General features: G+C 41.3%; 1 protein-coding gene across 1 annotated transcript in view; it reads right to left on the bottom strand.

The window, feature by feature from the left end:
* ATP8A2 (ATPase phospholipid transporting 8A2) overlaps positions 1-18,269 on the bottom strand; it is a 320,485-nt gene that overhangs the window by 275,559 nt on the left and 26,657 nt on the right. Inside the window, exon 2 of the mRNA XM_071736211.1 lies at positions 7,806-7,950. Within this exon, the coding sequence (XP_071592312.1) occupies positions 7,806-7,950 (145 nt within the window). The remainder of the gene's footprint in view (positions 1-7,805; positions 7,951-18,269) is intronic.

The following is an 18,269-nucleotide window of genomic DNA, read 5'->3' on the forward strand; positions in this document are numbered from 1 at the left end:
AATCAGGTCCTAAATAGCAACAATGTTTTATTACAGCAGGCAGCAATTTCTGCCTAAACCAATGCAGCCCCCAGTTTAATCCAAGAGTGTTGCTCTGTCAGATGAATCCTTGGGACTGCAATTCCTGCCAAGGAAGAGTCCAAACAAAGTCTTCATTGCTCTGTACATGCCCTGTAAAACTAGTATCAGCTGAGAAGAGTATGCAGTGCTGAAATATTCCAGGAGAGTTTGAGACAGACTGAGCTCAAGTCAGAATAACAGAGAAAGAACAGTTTACTTCAAGTTAAATTCAAGACCTTAGACATAACCAAATTTAAAAAAAAAAAAAAAAAAAGGCAGACAGCTGTCAGCTAGGTAACCAACCACTGAGGTTTAGAGGTATTTGACACAAGGAGAAATCTAAACTAGTTCAGACTTTGCAAATATATTCTTACATCATTACTTTATAGTAATACCCATCATTGATATCATGCCCTACACCAAATCTAATAAAAAGAGAGGATGCTAAGTGCAATTTTCATCGATGACCACTGCAACTGCTGGCAAGTAGCGTTATCTACCCTAATGCACAAACTATTTCAGCAGCAAGATGTTTAGTTTGACAAACTCTGCCTGGCTGAGCACTTCCTGAGAAGCTGCATCAGCAACAAGCTTATCTTGAAGTGCTTCATTTTAGTTGTCATTTTCATATAGACCACTGTTAAGACAGATGGACATGAAAATGCATTATGAGCTGTTGTCCACAGAAGCACAGCAGTCACACTGCTCTCCAGTTCAGCCAAGATCAACTCCCAGGCATAAGGATTTTTTAGAATTTCTAACCTTAAGGACCTTGTGCCAAAATGCCCCAGCAGGGCAGTCAGCAGGACTTCTGCCATATACTACAGGCAGTGAAAGACTGCAAAAAAGTCATGTAATGGATGTTGCCAAAACAAGTATTACTTCCACTGGGAAGGCCTCCTGCTGTAGTACTCATAGCAGCCTTAATACAGAGCAAGCATGAAAACAACTGCTGATGCTCAATTAAACCTAAAAAAAAAAAAAAAAAAAAGGCCTCGTAGTCACATTTAACAGAAGTGATAGCATTTTTGCTTCCAAATCCTGTACCCTGGAGGTTTTTCCTAGAGCACGCAAACAGAAAAGGCTTTTCCATTTGTTCTCTATTCACGCAATCCATACAGAAAGGGGAACAGACTCCTGGCTATTTTTCAGTAACAAATACGACAAACAAAAGCTGTTTAGAAACAGCACTAAAAGCTCTGCAGGCAATATATTGTTTCAGCCTGCTTTGATGCTATCAGGTCAACACTACAGAAATACGACCTTGCTTTTTAGTAGTCCTGCTGGCAAGCGTAACTCGCTAAAATAGAGCTGACTGGAACAGTTAACCCAGAAATACTATTATTTGATAAAGGAACCCTAAGGCAGCTCAGTACCACATTCAGTTACTGTGCAAACTCAAAACAGGCTTCACAGTAAACACACAACATTGACATCAAACAACTGGGAAAAAAAAGTCTCAACAGGTCACTCACATAAGTTACTTCACTGTCTAAAAGCCAAGTGCTAAATTCAGTTTTAAAGCCATTACTTAATCCCAAGTGTCACCACAACTTAAGCAGATATTGTTTTAGTGACATGAAGGGGGGCTGCAGAAGAAATTAACTCAAATTTCTTGCAAAACTGAACAAATACTTTCACAGTCCACAGGAGCTATATGGAAAGCAGTTGTTGCAATCTGAACTCTACTTAGATCAACTTAGTGTTTCTTTTCTACAGAGCACCAGCAGCCAGCTACCTGCACCACTGAGCTGAAGGCTACACACTCCATACAAACAGTAGTACAAATGGCCAGTGTCCCAAGTCTACCAAGAACAGAACTGACCAGAAGTAGAGGCAGGTTTACCTAAAGAGCAATGACACATTTCAGTGTCAGAGGAATGCTGGTCTTCAACCTAAGTGCAGATAAATGCACTTGCACATTAAGTATAGTCACATTTTCCCTGTAGATCACAGCAAACACTGGGACATTCATGTTACAAGGGTCAATACCAACCGGCTACTGATATTAGCAACTCCTCTTTCAACAAAAGGAACTCACTAAGCATCAGTGAGAACATCTCCACAAATTCAGAAAGCACCACCTGCTCTAAATCACAAGTGACTTCTACATTACCTACTTTCAAGCCAAAACAGCAATGCACTTGGGCTTTCATTTCCAACATACAGCTGAAATTAAAGAAGAATCCAGACTGCACCTACAACCTTGTGACTAGCAAGCATTCTGCAGACACTGATGGGACAGTGCAGGACTAAAGATAAAAACCAGTCTGTTTAATGTAGGATTTGTGGTACTGCTACTAGAAGCCTAGTTACAGTCTTCCAGTGCTAAATTCCTAGTGCTTCTGTCCTACAAAATTCCTTCTCATCAGCTTGCTTAAGTTTTAACACCTTCTAAAGCTTTAAAGGGAAAACTGAAGTCTTCTTGCTCATTGTCTTTCCTAGCAGAATTTAACTTCTTCCCATATGGAAGTCTGGAAACAGGATTTTCTGAATATCACAATGCATCTTTGAGACCTCCCTAACTGACCAAGCCATCAAATTCTGCACTGATGAGCAGCTTTGAAATTAGACTTCTGAATTAAAGACCCATTACAAGTATCTGGTTAGAATTTTGCCCATCTTGGCTGCTGCTTCTGTCCCTGACCTCCCCCTCAAGCAACATCCCCAGGCTGAAACAAGAGCCCTGACACAGCTGTAAAGCAGACTCACACCAGGATGTACTACCAGGCCTTGAACATAAGAGTAGTACATGGAGCAATGGTTACAATGGCAAATGCAACATACTTAGAAAATGGAGACAATTGCAAATGTACATGAAATTATTTCAGTCCTGTTGTTCTTCCTGGATCAAGAAAACCAAAGTTCCAACTACTTTACATCAACTTTAGTACACGTGAAACAAGGGGCTCAAATCACTTAACTGCTGACATTTACTGCACGCACTGGAAGAAAATTTCAGTCCAGTACTGTAATGCATTTAGTATAAGCCACTGATACACAAGTTGATTTCTGTATTAATAAGAAACAACAAGGAATTCTATTTCCTTGAAAGCCAAGTCTGTAGAACATTCTCACTTAAAGCAAAATAAAAGTCTTCCATGTACTACTGAGTGTTAATTATAAAAAGTACTCATTCTTTAGCTTGGTGAGCTCAGAAGCACTGACAGAGCATTCAAGCCACTATCATCACACCTCATCTGTATCTGTTTTTACAAGGCAATAGGCAAGTTTGTTTTCAAACTGTAAGGTAAGACTTTTGAGTCACCTCCTCCCCCATTCATGTAATCACATTATGAATCAAACTTAGTAAATGAAGTTATGGTTTAAACAACCAGGCAAAAAATTCATTTCAGGTGGAAATCACCAGCAAATCTGGCACTTTCACTAAACAGTTATTTGTACAGTGTGCTGATCTGCTACATAATAAATGTACAAACTACTGAAATCACTCACACTGAATCAGGTCAACAGCAGAAGAAATAGAGGTTGGAAACATTAATGATTCACTACCATTTTCTGTTTCATATCTGAATTAGAAGAAAATGGTAGTACCCTAAAACACCAGGAAAGCCTTTTCTGACAGCACATTAAAAGCACAGGGGAAAAAACTGCTGGCTGGGATCTCTGTAGAAGCCTGAGCACTCTCTCACACTCAGCAGCCAGGGATGTCTTAGGTTTTCCAACAGCTATTAGCAGACTTCAGTCCTCAAACACAGAACACCCAAGAGATTATTGCCTGCAAGTGGCATAGAGCTGTGTACAGAGTAGCTGGCAGTTTTCAGAACATCTGTTTTTCAAGTCTTAGTGAATTTAATTTTAATATACAGAAATGGTCCTATTGAACAGATAAATACTTATGTTCTATGCACTGAGCAAATCAAAACTGGTCCTAGTTAGCATTCAAAAAAGCAAACACACTTAATACCATGACTACAAATGTGTTGAACAAATAATTGGTTCCATTTTTACATATTTCAAAGCTTCTAAAATGCTTCAACTGGAAATGACCATCATTTACATTTTAATAAGAGGTCCAAAGAGTTACATGAAGTTTTTCAAATTAAATGCAGTAGCTTCTAATACAGATAGAAGAGACACAAGGAATCACTACTGCAGCAGTGTAATAAACTATGGTGACAGCTAAATATATGTAAATGTAAAGGACCAAGCTAAACCCAGTCCACAGAATATTGCAGCACTAGGTTTTCAAATTGTTCATGATGAAGTTAAGGCCACAAAAAAAAAAAGAAAAAAAAAAAAAAGCTTTTGCTTTACAAGTTCTCACTTATTTAAACCAGAAAGCCTAATTAAAACAAACAAACAAACAAACAACAAAAAGAAACAGCCCTTCCTTCTACATCTTCACACCCAACCTTGAAAGCTTTTGGAAGCATCAGTGCCTCACTCCATCTTGCCATTCATTTCTATTTAGATATAGTCGTGGGGAATTATCAATTTTCCTGAACTAGTGAAAAATTAAAAATACATCATTACTTATCACTTTGCTCCCACAAACAACACATTTCACTTTTATAGCACCCGTCTCCACAAAAATCATGCTCAGATGATTAGAACATTTTAAACAAAAAGCCACACCACTGACCTGCCTCCCCCTTCCGCACCTCCATTTCTTGCTGTATTTTTCTAAGTTTTAAAGAAACCTATTCTGCACTGCTCCTTAACTTAGAAAACTTTGTGAACATTCACAAATTCTTACTGTTGTTCAGAGAAACCTTGATGACTACCAAAAAAAGGTGGCAATCAGAAGTCATGCAGTTTAAAAACTGACATACTATCTCTTTCAGCTTAATTTTCTGTAAGCCCTTATGTGTTTATCTGCTTACACTGCACCTTGCACTGCTGCTGTACGCTGAAGCTTCTCATGGAGACAACGCATATTCAAACCCGATGGCACTGAGAAATCCAGAAACCAAATACAGTGAGGAAGCCCAAGGGCAATACAGACCTGCAGTTCCTCAGGTGAAATTCCAATATACATAAACAAGTGAATAAACAAACACAACTCATACTCCACACAAGGCACCATTACTTGGATATGCAGAGCCCAAGTCACCTTTGCCTTCATTCCCAGTTGGTTGAGGGAAGAAAGCAAATCCTAAGGATAGAGAGAGCATAGCCAAAGCCTGTCACTCTTTCCAAACATCAGAGATCAAAGCTTCCTTACTAAGCAGCAGCAATTTACTATAAAACAAAATTTCCAAGTGACACTTAGGAGCTACAATCCCCAATCAGGTAATGCAAACATCTCTACTTTCTCGCTACACTACCTACATGTTTTCCTGTTCCTCACACACCAACATTCCTCAAGACTGAAGCTGCTCTTGTCAGGAGCCAAAGCTGCAAGATAGAATCATAGAATAATTTGGGTTGGAAGGGACCTCTAAAGGTCATCTTGTCCAACCCCCCTGCAGTAAGCAGGGACAACCTCAACTAGATCAGGTTGCTCAGAGACTTGTGAAGGCTCATGTCTTGTACTTTCAGAGATGAGACTTCAATTACCTCCCTGGCCAATCTATTCCATTTTTCCACTGTCCTCATGGTAAAGAAATTTATCCTAACATCCAATCTGAATCTACACTTCTCTAATTCAAAACCATTGCCCCTCATCCTACTGCTCCAGGCCCTTGCAAACAGTCCATCTCCAGCCTTCCTGCAGGCTCGTGGAAGGTCGCTGTTAGGTCTCTCTGGAGCCTTCTTTTCTCCAGACTGAACAACCCCAGCTCTCTCAGCTTGTCTTTGTAGGAAAAGTGTTCCAAACCCCTGAAGATACTGAAAAACATTTACAGCTAAACAGGAGATGGCTTCCAGATGGCAAGCTGGACACAAGGAGCTTTTTCACGTATTGGTAACAGCATCAATGGGAACAAGTGAGAACCCACCTGGGGAACTGTGTCCAGTTCTAGAGCCCCAACACAAGAAGGATATGGAGATACTGGAGCAAGTCCAGAGGAGGGCCCTGAAGATAATAAGAGGGCTGGAACACTTCTCCTACAAAGACAGGCTGAGAGAGTTGGGGTTGTTCAGCCTGGAGAAGAGAAGGTCCTGGGGAAATGTTAGAGCTGCCTTTCAATACCTGAAGGGGCCACAGGAAAGCTGTAGAGTGACTTTTTACAAGGGCAGGACACGGGGGAAAGGTTTCAAGCTGATAGTGATGAAACACTGGCACAGACTGCTCGGGGAAGCTGCAGATGCCCTCTGCCTGAAAGGAGGGAGAGCAAGATTGGATGGGGCTCTGAGCAACCTGGCTGAGTGGGAGGTGTCCTTGCTCATGGCAGCAGTGTTGGAGTGAGGTTATCTTTAAGGTCCCTTGCACCCCAAACCATTTGGTGATTCCAAATTGTTGATAACAGACACACAATACTGCTTCATAAGATCAGAACAGAATCCCTTTGGTAAAATCTCAACTACAGATTCTGCCAATCCTCTGTACTCTGCTTTTCTTTCTGTAAAGCAAAAAAAGCCAAGTAATCTGTCCACAGAAAATGGTTGAACTTAGCTCATAATTAGTCAAGAAAAAAATAAAAATAAAGTGAGAAACATCCAACGTTGCTGCCCACATAGAAAAAGCAAGGCACCACAAAAATCTGTCATTTTAACTACTATGAAAACATAGGACTTTTCCAAACAAGTGTCTAAGTCATTGAAGTTGAGAAGAAAATCCTGTATTAAAAAGTTGCTGCAGTACTCTGAACACCAGCATCCTCCCAGAGAATATTCTTAGAATTGCCCTTGACAATAAACCCACACAATAAACCAGCTAATGGAAATCACCATTTCAGCTGGCTATAAAGTTCATCTCTTTTCATAAAGGCACTCATTATGCTAACAGTTTTTTGAACAATAAGTTAAACAACTGCATTAACAAACAGAAGCCTGCAAAATAGGAGGCAAAAGCCTCCTCTTTATTCATGACAGGAGCCATCTGTTCACCTACCTAACCAAGGCAAGTGCTGCAACAATTGCCACAACTTGCTTATTTTACGCATCCTCATATTCCGTGTTTCAGTACATTATTTGTATTTCCAAACTGCAATAACACGGCATTAATCATAGCAACAGAAGTGTTAAACACACACCACCCCTACAAGGAATGGCTACAAATAACAAAGAAAATTTCCACTGGCCTTCAATTAAAAAACACAAGTGTACCATGCTTTGTGTGCATGGGGATATGAACTTGTAAACTCTGTGCTATTCCCGTCAGACTATTAGACTTTGTTTTCTTCCTTCCTATTCTATAGGTTCATTTACTTCTTTTGAACTTCATCTTGTTACTCTTAAAACTGTATGCTGCCTTTCAAGAGAGCCCTCCATGAATTATTCATACAGTTTTCTACAAATCTCACAAAAGGTTTTCATGGGTTGTCCCCTGTGTCCAAGAGTACTGGATTAGTTCTCGTTATTCCAAAATCCAGTGGCCCTACCAGGGCTGTACGTGAAGACCTTTTCATGCGTCTCACCCAGGCAGCACTATGAGCTCCCTGCTCCCACTACAGCTGATGGGCAAGGTTAACCCTTAGCTGCTGGATCTCTCCCGTGCTGCTATCCCGGCACCGGCACCCGCCCCAACCAACGAACCTGCTGAACGGACAGCAGCAGAACTTGCTGTGCTGAGACTAGGCCTGGGCAGGGACCGGCGAGGGACCGGAGCCCACCCTGCCCACAGCTGCGGGGGGCACAGGCTATCGCCAGGCCGGGGACAAGCGAGGATTGCTCCGTACCTGACCCAGTTGTCGCGGAACTTGCTCTGCTGAGGCTGGTTCAAGTAAATGGTGCGGGCTGGCGCCTCGTCCAGATCCGCCGAGGACGTGGCTCCGGACATCTCATCATCCGCCTTCTTATAGCCCGAGGTGGAACAGACGGGTCCTGCGGGCAGAGCGCAGAGGGAGGCGGTCAGAGGGAGGCGGTCAGCTGGGGCCGAACCGTGCGGCCGTGGCCGGCCCGGTAGCTCCCGGCGGGGCCGCGCCGCGGGGAAGGGGCGGGCGCCGAGCGGCGGCTGCGAGCGCGCCCTGCCCGCTGTTGGCAACGGCAGCGGCCGATAAATAACGGCCGAGCGCCCGGGGAGGGGGCGGCGAGGCCCGGCTGGAGCCAGCTGGCAGCGGGGAGACCGCAGGGGCCCGCGCCCCCCGCCCCGCCCCAGCGCCGCGGGGAGGGGCGCAGACCCCGCACCGCCCCCGAGCCCCGCGGCGGCGCTGCCGCTACCGCCACCGGCTGTGCGGGGCCGGCACCACCGCAGAGAGACCCCCGGAGCCCTCCGCCCCCGAGCCGCACAGGCTCCGCTGCGGGACAGCCCAGGCAGGGCTGCGGGCAGGCAGCGGCGGTGTCCGCCGGCAGCAGGGCCGCTCGGATGGGTGCTGCCTACCGCTCACGCCGGGTCCCAAATCCAGAGACACAGAGCATCGCACCCCACCCCTTCCCTCCCCTCCTTTTCCTTCCCTCCCCTCCCTTTCCGTCCCTCCCCTGAGCGACCTCGCCCAGACCCCAGGGGCAGGGCAAGTCACAGAGGCACCGGCTCAGCAAGCTGCCTTCTGCGGCTGGATGGAGTGAGGTGGTACCCAAAAGACTCAGATTCAGACTAAATATAAAATTTTCTTCACACCTACAGCTTCAAAGCTAAAATCTTTGACTTAAAGTAATTTTCATCTCTAATAGGTCTGGAGTGACTCGGGTTCTGTGAAGCATTGTTTAGCTTTGCATTAAGAGAAAGCCAAAATACAGGGGACAAGAGGTAGCCATTCCCTCTGTCAAACCTCAAAATGTTAAAAGTTTCCCCTTCCATTCTGAGCTACAAGGATACTTCACACTACTCGAGCCATAGATATCAATGTTTTAAGTAAGCCATGGATTTACAAGCTAGCATGGGTGGTTCTAGACATAGACTAGAATAAGACAACTCGTCTCATTAAAATCTAGTTACTTATTTTAGGTTATTTGAAAAGTCCATTCAAATATAATATTGAAAGGCAACTGCTGTAAACCCAAATCCAGCAGCTATTTCCAATTTCTGTACAAAGCTAAGATCACACTGCAACAAACCACAATCTTATCAGACAGTTGCTAAACAGGACTTTGAATGAAGAGAAGGGGGGCCCTAACACAGTGTGCTTGATGGAAGAACTTCAGTCCTAATACAGTCAATGTATGGGACACTTACATTCTCACCCATTACTTGGTACCTGTCTTTATTAAATAGATACCAGGACTAAGCTAACATCCTTCTCTTACATCCCTGACTTGCTAAGTGATTGATTCTTTACTCATAGTGCAAACAGGCTCTGTAACCTCCAGACATTAGCCACTGGAGGGCAATATTACCCATTCAGCTCATAATCTAGTCCAATATACAAAACAACATTGCAATGCTAGTAGATGGCTGCAGATGTAATTAACAAATTAATATGCTTTCAGCAGCACTGTCTCTGGCCCGCAGCAAGTTTAACACATTGTGAATTCATAGCTTGGTGACACTAAGCCTAACTTGTAAGTATGGGGCTAATTAATTTATTTTCTTTAATTTCACTTGACTCTACTTCAGACAGCAAAAACATGCCCTATTGCTAGTATTTATTTTGTGAAAAAGGACACAAATGTATGAAGTGAAATGTAAAGACTATACATTATGCAAGACCATGCCGTTATAATACTATATTAGGTTACTCGGCCTGGAGAAACTTGCCACAACAGAGGACTGCTCAACCTTGCTGCTTGGTTATTTTCCCCTTCCAAAGAACAGAGCTAAAAGCACTACTGTATACTCATTGTTCTTTCCCATTGATTTCATGTTGTGTAACTGAAACAGAGATCAAACAACAGTACTCTTAAGAGCATTAAGTGCAAGGAAGCAGCTTTCATCTGTTTCTCATCAAGCTCCAGAAGTGCCATTATTCTAAAACAAACACTAAAAACTGCAGGTTTTTCCAAGATCTTATTTGTTTCACATTTTCAATACCCTCTCTGATACACAAAATGCTCACTGCTAAGTATCATGAAGCTGTCCCACGCCTTCAAGGATTAACTGAGTCAATTCAGCTGATAAAGTTCAGAGGTATTTAGATTTACTTAATACACTACACTCTCTCCAAGATGGGTGCCCCAAGGACAGTAGCATTTGCCTTACTCTTTAGATGCACTGAAATATTTTCAAAGCAGACTTGTATGTAGAAACAGCTGTGCTAGTAAGGCTTTCATTTTTGAAAGCAGTTCAAGTCAGCTGCTTCAACTCTTAGTGGAATAAGCCTCATTTTGGAAGATTATCCAGTAATCCTGCCCATCAGGAATGCTACTTTCCTCCCCTGTTACTAAGGAGATCACACCCAGAAGCCTGCAGACAGTGACAAATGCTACTGGCTCTACCTCCCTGCATTTTGAAAGACTAAGGAACTCTGAGCTTCTGAGGGGCTCCTGGTGAGCAGTAGTCCCAGAGGCTATGCCACCTTCAGAAGGGGCATCCCCTTCAAGATGACCTGACCACATACAGACCATCACTTTAGCCACAGGAAAGCAACTTCACCTCTGCTCCTTGTCTAAGAAAGGCTATGGATGAAGACAGCACAGATGTGACCACCTCCAACAATGGTGGAACTTTAAAATGAAGTCCAAGCAGCTCTTACTCAGCTGTGCTTACTCCCCTGTATCTCTAAGGGATCAAACTCAGTGACTTCACTTTAGGGCAGACCAATTTCTCACTCTGGGAAGATATAGTTCCTACAAGACTTTCATCTTCTCTGTTATCTGCCCAAGGACTTGCAACACTGCTATCTAATTTATGCTGGATAAAACTGTTCATGCTTTGAGGAGCATATTAATTGTAGACCATTGTACCTCATAGCCTGTTCATTTGCTGTGTTTAGCTACATCAGATTTTGGAGGATCTTCTGACCACATTAATCTTACTATCAGCTCACATTCATATCCTGTATATAGATTAATGTATTAATTTTAAATGTGATATTTAGAAGGAAGGACAATTTGATAAAAGTAAACTGATTCTACCTTAACAACCTAGCATGGTTCTGGTGTGCTAGTTGAGCACCTCTCTTCATTTGATCATGATGTCATTTGGCTCAGCTTTTATCTCCAGAACTCTGCTGTTGGCCTTCCTAGTCCTCTCCATTGTCAGTGTCACCTCCTCCCTCTGCTCTCAGCTTGGTGGCCTGTACTTCAGGGGGAAGGGAAAGCAATATTTGTACTGGCCAAAAGTTGTAAGAACAGAATCAAAACATTTAATTAAGTGATTGTTTCCACTCATCTTCAGGAAAGAAACCTTGAGGAGTCTCAATAGACTAGAGAAAAAAACCCAAAAAGTAAACAAGGGAGCCTTACATAAAAAGCCTCAAAGGACAGTTGCAAGCCACTCTATCCATATGTATTCTGTGAAAGTACTAAAGAGCTAGTAGAGCAGCATGATTATAGAGTAACACTATAATTACTACCTGTTTTTATGGATCTTGGATCCTTATGAAATTTAAGCAGTGTTCAATACATGCAACTCTGAGGCACAAGACACTGCTAGAGTCTAACATTGCTTTGCACTGTGCTTTACAAGTTCCATGATCCAGAGTTACATACTCACCCTTATATAGCCCATTCGTTTATTCGAGGCTTACTTCATTCTATTTAGTAAGTTTACTAAAAAAAAATATGGTATTAAAGCTTGACAAAAATAGATACTTTATAGCTCTCTCTCATCATTAAACCAGGCTTGATGCCCTGACAATTTCACATTGCATTTGTTATCACTTGAAAAGCAACAAATTATGATTTAATACTCCAACTTCACTGGGCTTGCAAAGATGACATTTTCCATGCATATCTGTCTCCTTAATGTCTGCACAGTAATAAATCATGTTTATGACTGAATAAATAAAGTGTTGTGAATTTAGTAGTGTTTTTAAAGATGAGTCACTTGCGATGCTTGCCAACTGTCCGGTCACAAGAGAATTCTTCCTGAAATTGTATCACTCCTCTCAAGTAGATTAGCCAGCTAGTTACTACTTCAGCCTCCTGTCCTGGTGAGGTGCTTGGCTGCTCCAAGATGTGTTCCAGTTTTTAAGGAAGAGTGACAGTAGAGCAATCAAGCACCTCACCAAGACAGCACAGCAACAAGCTATGAGAAACAGCAGGTCTGCAACGGAGAAGTTCAAACCAGGCTTCATCATGTCCAATTTAGACCTAAAGCAGTACCAAGGTTCACAAGCCTAGAATCATCCTACTAGGATCTAGTACAAGAAAGGACATTGAGCTCAAGAAACTGATTCTACTTGAGCATCCATTGGTCCTTTCTAGCCTCAGCTACAATGATTCTAGGCTTAACATAAGGTTTAACTCTTTGTGTTCCCCCAAGAATATCAAGAAGCAGTTTTCAATAAGAAAACATCTGAAAGACAGCTTTCCTCAGTGTCAAAAAGCCTCTCAACTTTGTCACTTAGAGAACATGTGGTGGTATTGTTTCAAGCATAGCCTTAAAAAGACTAGTTAGCAAACTAACCATCAGAAAAGTTAAGACCTATATTTAGAGAGGTGGCAGACAAGTTTGACTTTTGCCTGCCATGAAATACAAAATTTGCTCTTTACAAGCTACCCCAGATTCAGTGATGTATCATCACTTTCTCAGGATAGAATCCTTTTCACAGGATTATCTTAAAATAATCTTTAAAATAATCTTAAAATATCTTGAGTATCAAATGATAAGTTCTGTAGTTGAGAACTGTCAACAAATTCATGCAGAAAAAGGGATTTTCATGCTTGGCTAAGTGAGTTGTTTTTATCTGAAATGCAGTCTTACATTTTTTCATTAGCTGCCTTCACCATTCAGAATTACACTTGAAAATTAACCTAGAAATGCATAAAGGTAGAGTTCAGACAGGCAGAGCAAGCGTGCTCTCACAGGATATGTAGGGCATGAACTCAGCAACCAGGTCTGCCAGCAAAGCTTTGCTCCCACCAGGACTGGCATACCTTGAGTTATAACTCAATATTCAGTTTATGTGAACATATGAGAAGCATTTAAGGTTCTTTTACAGGTTTGACAGTCTAAGATTGTAGGCAAATCTTCAGACGTAGTCAAGTCTGAATAAAGGAAGTTCTGAAATAATTCAGAGCTTTTATTTTCTAGCTCTTCTGTTAGAGTAATTTTAAACATGCTTTCTTCTTTGTAGATGTATGCCCTGCAAAGCAAGATACCCTTAGATCATCTGCATACAAGTACCAGGCCCTGGAGTGAATACTGGCATTGCAACACACCTCTCCCTTTTCTCAAGGAGCATGCAGATGCTCTGCCTCGAGTTACTGGAAACATAATGGCTCTTCCATTTGCTAAAGGAGAAGTAAACATAGCACAGCATTCCTCTCCCAATTACATTTACCCTATAACTTGGGGATAAAGCAAATAGCATTAAAAAAGGCATTAAAAATATTTAATATCTATTTATTATCTTCTTTATTAAGCACTGTTTTTCTTTAAACTGTTTTCAGATTCTGTGAACAGCACCATGTTACTAACATGCATCTTTCAGGAACATAAAGCTTTCAGAAGGTTCAGTTAAGTTGTCTGGGTGATCAGACATTGGAATGGGCTGCCCCGGGAAGTGGTGGATTCTCCATCCCTGGAGATATTTAAAAAGAGACTGGATGTGGCACTCAGTGCCATGGGCTGGTAACTGCAGCGATAGTGGATCAAGGGTTGGACTTGATGATCTCTGAGGTCCCTTCCAACCCAGCCAATTCTATGATTCTATGAACAATATTGTTGATTTTCACAGGCAGCTATGAAGCAAAGGGGAAGTGTATATCTTTCCTCAGCTTTCCCAAAGGAAATCTCCTTGGTTTTAGAGGCCAGACAGAATCTTCTGCAGACACCATTTACTAAAAACCTTCTGTATATGACAGTAGCAAGTATAATACTTCCACAGGAATGGAAATCATTAGTAGGAAAAAAAAGCAGAGAGTTAAGTACTGTATATATTTAGCCTGGGATTTCAGTAGCTCTGAGATTCCACTCTAGTAGTGTCTAATCAGGTTAGAGAGCAAAGAAAAAGGTAAAAAGGGAATTGTATCAGTTCTGGTAACACATGGGCTAAGCATAAGCACTTAATCTTTTTAGACTAGAATTCTAACATTCAGTGCTTCAGTCTTGGATAACAAGGCCATGACAAATTCTAGCGACAGATGATGGCTGCTAGCTACAACATACATAATACATAATACATGAGAGAACACATGTGCTCAACCTTCAGAGTATCATCAGGAAATACTTGTGATGCTGGACACAAGAGCAATCCCTCCTTCTCCACTCTTCGAGGCATTAGGAACCCTGCAACTGGCCATGCACACTAACAGGACAAAATGTTTAGTACCATGCAGCACTGAAAATGGACATCAAATCAGTACAGTCAGACGTCTACATCAGCATTTCAGTCACTGTGTGACTACTCAATCAGACAAAGCCCTTCCAGTTAGCAGTTTGTACACTAAGAGGCACAAGCAGCATTCTATGCAAACCCAGAGAAGGCACTGCTTTTCTTAAAAGCTAGAGACAAAACAAAACAAAAGTTTGGAGCAAATTCAATTCAGACACTGACAGGTACCCTCTCCAAATGCTTGTTACTACTGGTGGATCTTTTTTATTAGTTTGGGGATGTGTTTGTTTTGGTTTTTGGTTGTTTTTTTTAAAGTAGCTGCATGTTCCAGCAGAACTACCAGGATACTGAGTGAACAAAACTATTTCAGCTTACAGGTCTTCCACAAGATCTTATTCATAAAAGTTAACCTCGATTTATGTCTGTCAACAGCTACAGCTCTAGTGGACAAACCTTGCATTCAGGTTAATCAACTTGAAATTGCTATGACAAAAATCCTGCTACAAGTCAAACCTGGGACAGGGGGAAATAAACCTCTGATAACCCCTCGGTTATCAGTATGCAAAAGTACATCCATACCTTTGTAGCAGATGTTTTAGAGATGCATAGCAAGGAAGAAAAGCTATTTTATGTGCAGCAGAAAAACAGATTTGAAGATGGGAAATTTTTTGTGCTAGATAGAGGCTAATAAAGAAACTTGAGACTCTGATGAAGACAGTAGCTCCCAAGAGGATATTAAGAGTACATAAAGCTTCAAAAACATGACAAGAGAGCACTGAGCAAAGGAAGCTTATTTTCCAAACTCCGAGACACAAGGACAAAGTTGTCATCAATCAAGCTAACCCAGATATTGCAGAGGAAATTAGACACAGGTCTAAATTTTCTCCTTTTCTCTTCATAGTTATGCAATGTGTGTAGGTTATCACAATTAGCACGACTAAGAAGGGTATATTGGGCAGCTCAGTGTGATAATGCTCAAGGTTTTCTGAGTTTGTTTAAAACCCAAGAGTAGTTGCCTGTAAGAGTAGACAACAAATTGTTCTGCAAGAGAAGTTGCTGTGCAGGAGCTCCTGTCATGCTAGAAAGAGGTAATTTGTCAACTTATTCCAAGGTCAATTTCAGGCATAATTTCATTTAATCAGTCAAAAACAAGACAGATTGATAGTTACTAGTTTGGGCTTTCTTAATTTGTAGAGCTACATGCAGTTTACAAGAAGTGTCAGTCTTAGATGCATTAATCCAGTCTTTAGGACCATATAAATGTTAAAAATCCTACACTACAAACACCTAACTCTGCATCTCAGGGGAAAAAAGTGCTGCTATAAATTGGGAGCTCAGCTAAGCCAAAAGAACAGCTTGGATATACTGGTCAGTTCAAAGAGGGATTTTTGCCAGTCAGATGTAGCTACAGAAGAACTGCAGCATTATCATAGATGCAGAGATTTCTGGTATAGGTGGATCAGAAGTTAATAGATGATTGATCAACCCTGTTGATAGACACACATCAACAGCAGCTCTCACCTACAGGAGAAGGCTAGAACTGCAAACATTTGTGAAAGACTGGTAGCCTAAGCTGAATCAAAAGCAACTATTGAGATAACAGAAATGAGGAGAAAAAACTCCATTTGCTTGGCCCTGTTAGTGTAAGCCTAAAAAGGAACAGTATATGCCTCATGAAGTTGTTGCTTTAGTTGTTTTGTGGGGGTTTCTTTGTGTTGATCCCTGATTTAATCTAAGTTTCATGTCATTGAAAAAGGTCTTTCTGAATAAGCTTAAAATATAAAGTAGAAGATTCTTAAACCAACCTCGGGGCACAAAACACAGCTTGTTTTGAAGAGCAGCCTTGATCAGCTTGTGAATGGAATTGTATACTGCAGGGACAGCTGGAGCTTGGATTTGGATGCCTAGGCCCAAATTCACACAGAGGAAACAGTTAAATCTTGTCACTAAGGAAAGGAATAGATTCCTAGCAGAACACTGGACACATTTCAGAGAAATAAAAAGCATCAACCAGGATTATGTTACTGCAGGAGCCAAGTATACAGTTTATATATATAATAGTATACAAAGTATACAAATACACAACACTACAAAGAAGATTCAGATGCATGATCATGCAAAAATAGTTCATCTCTCAAAAGACAGAACAAAACTCTTATTGAGGCAAGGTATAAGAAGCAGGTGCACTTAAGAAAATTCACTTCTCTCTAGGAAATTAATAGGAGACAGCCAAATTATTCAAACCAAAACCAAAGTGTCAGAATACTCGGGTATGGGAGAGCAAAGATGCCTAAAGATGCCTGTGGTATGAGTCAAGGTCTCCTTGGTGGATTTTTTTCTTTTCTTCTCTGAATGGCATAATAAAGGCCTGATGTTTTTATTCCCTCTAAAAATCATCATATGCAGACTTGGTGAGACCACAAGAGGAATAGCACTTTGTCTAAATTGCTCTTCTCCATCTCCCAAGTCATTTTGTACCTGCTCCCTTAATGTCAAAACCAAGCTGCTTCTGCTGATAACACTGAGCTAATAAAACAGCAGGAGACAAATATAATCTATTCTTATTCTGCTCGTGCTTCAGAGCCATAACTGTCAGCCAGATTCCAAGAATGAACCTGTGTCACTTGTAAGTAAAAAGAAGTTAGTCCCTTCTTTTGCATCCCCAGCTTCCAGACTAGGTTTGCAAAAATGTTAGGGGCACTAATAAATGAAAACAAGTGGCTTGTTGATTTTAAATTCCCCATCTGCATCAGAAAAAAAATTTCTTTCTAGTAGCTTCACTCCTATTGCATTCTTTGATTAGTTTTTCTGGAAACTCAGTTGTGTATTTGCTAGTTGCTTGTCACCATAACCTGGACTTCCAGCAGGTTTTCTCTGATATTCAACATTGTGTCTGACTTACAAAAGTAGATGATACATCTAGAGCCTGAAAAAAATAAATTTCAGGCAGCAGATAAATTAGATCTTATAGCCTGCCACAAAGTTGAATATACAGCTTCAGCAACTACTGTTCAACACCAGAATCTTTAATAGGCAAGAAGTACCACAGCTTCAGTGAGCCAGAAGAGCCTCCCAAGATCTCTGTAACTCCTGGAGTCTAAATCCAAACATTTCACATGCAGTTGGTTTTCTAAGAGCTGGTGCAAACAATTGGCATTTCTCAAAAACTCAAACTTCAACCCTGCAAACTACTGTGTGCTCCAAGTTTCAACAGTTTACTACTAAAGACACCAGGTAGGCTACAAGAAATTTGTTGTCAGGTTTTTCACAATTAACAGCACATGGAAGAACTCCAGAAGAAGCAGCAGTAATGAAGCTTTGAAGGTGGTGATGCAGGCACTGGTTCTGTGATAAATTGATGCATCAAGTACTTGTGTTCCCCATTTGGGTTACACATTTTCCAGACTGTTGTTGATATCACACAAACATTTCTCTTCTTTTTCTTAAGAAAATATAACTCCTAGATTACCACAGCCTACCAGCTATCAGTCAAGCTCAAAACACATTTGCACACATTGGAAAGCACTGAACAAATCCTCAGCTTCTGAGGCAGTTTGGAGGTCACTGGATTCATTGCACTTAGCTTAAAAGTATTTTATGTACAAGGCAGCAGTGCAAATGCAGATTCCACTGTGCAAACACATGAAAACACATACTGTGTTCATTCTCCATGAACTTTCAGCCTCTGAAATAAGACACCTTTATAAAAAAAGTCTTCTTTTGAATTTTCAGCTGAAGACATCCTCCTGCACAAAGGGAAAAAAAGCCAAAAACTTAGTTCAATCCTGAAATCACAGCATTTGACACTGTACAATGGCAATTCTACTC

The sequence above is a fragment of the Heliangelus exortis genome, chromosome 1, assembly GCF_036169615.1.
Source record: "Heliangelus exortis chromosome 1, bHelExo1.hap1, whole genome shotgun sequence".
Classification (NCBI taxonomy): domain Eukaryota; kingdom Metazoa; phylum Chordata; class Aves; order Apodiformes; family Trochilidae; genus Heliangelus; species Heliangelus exortis.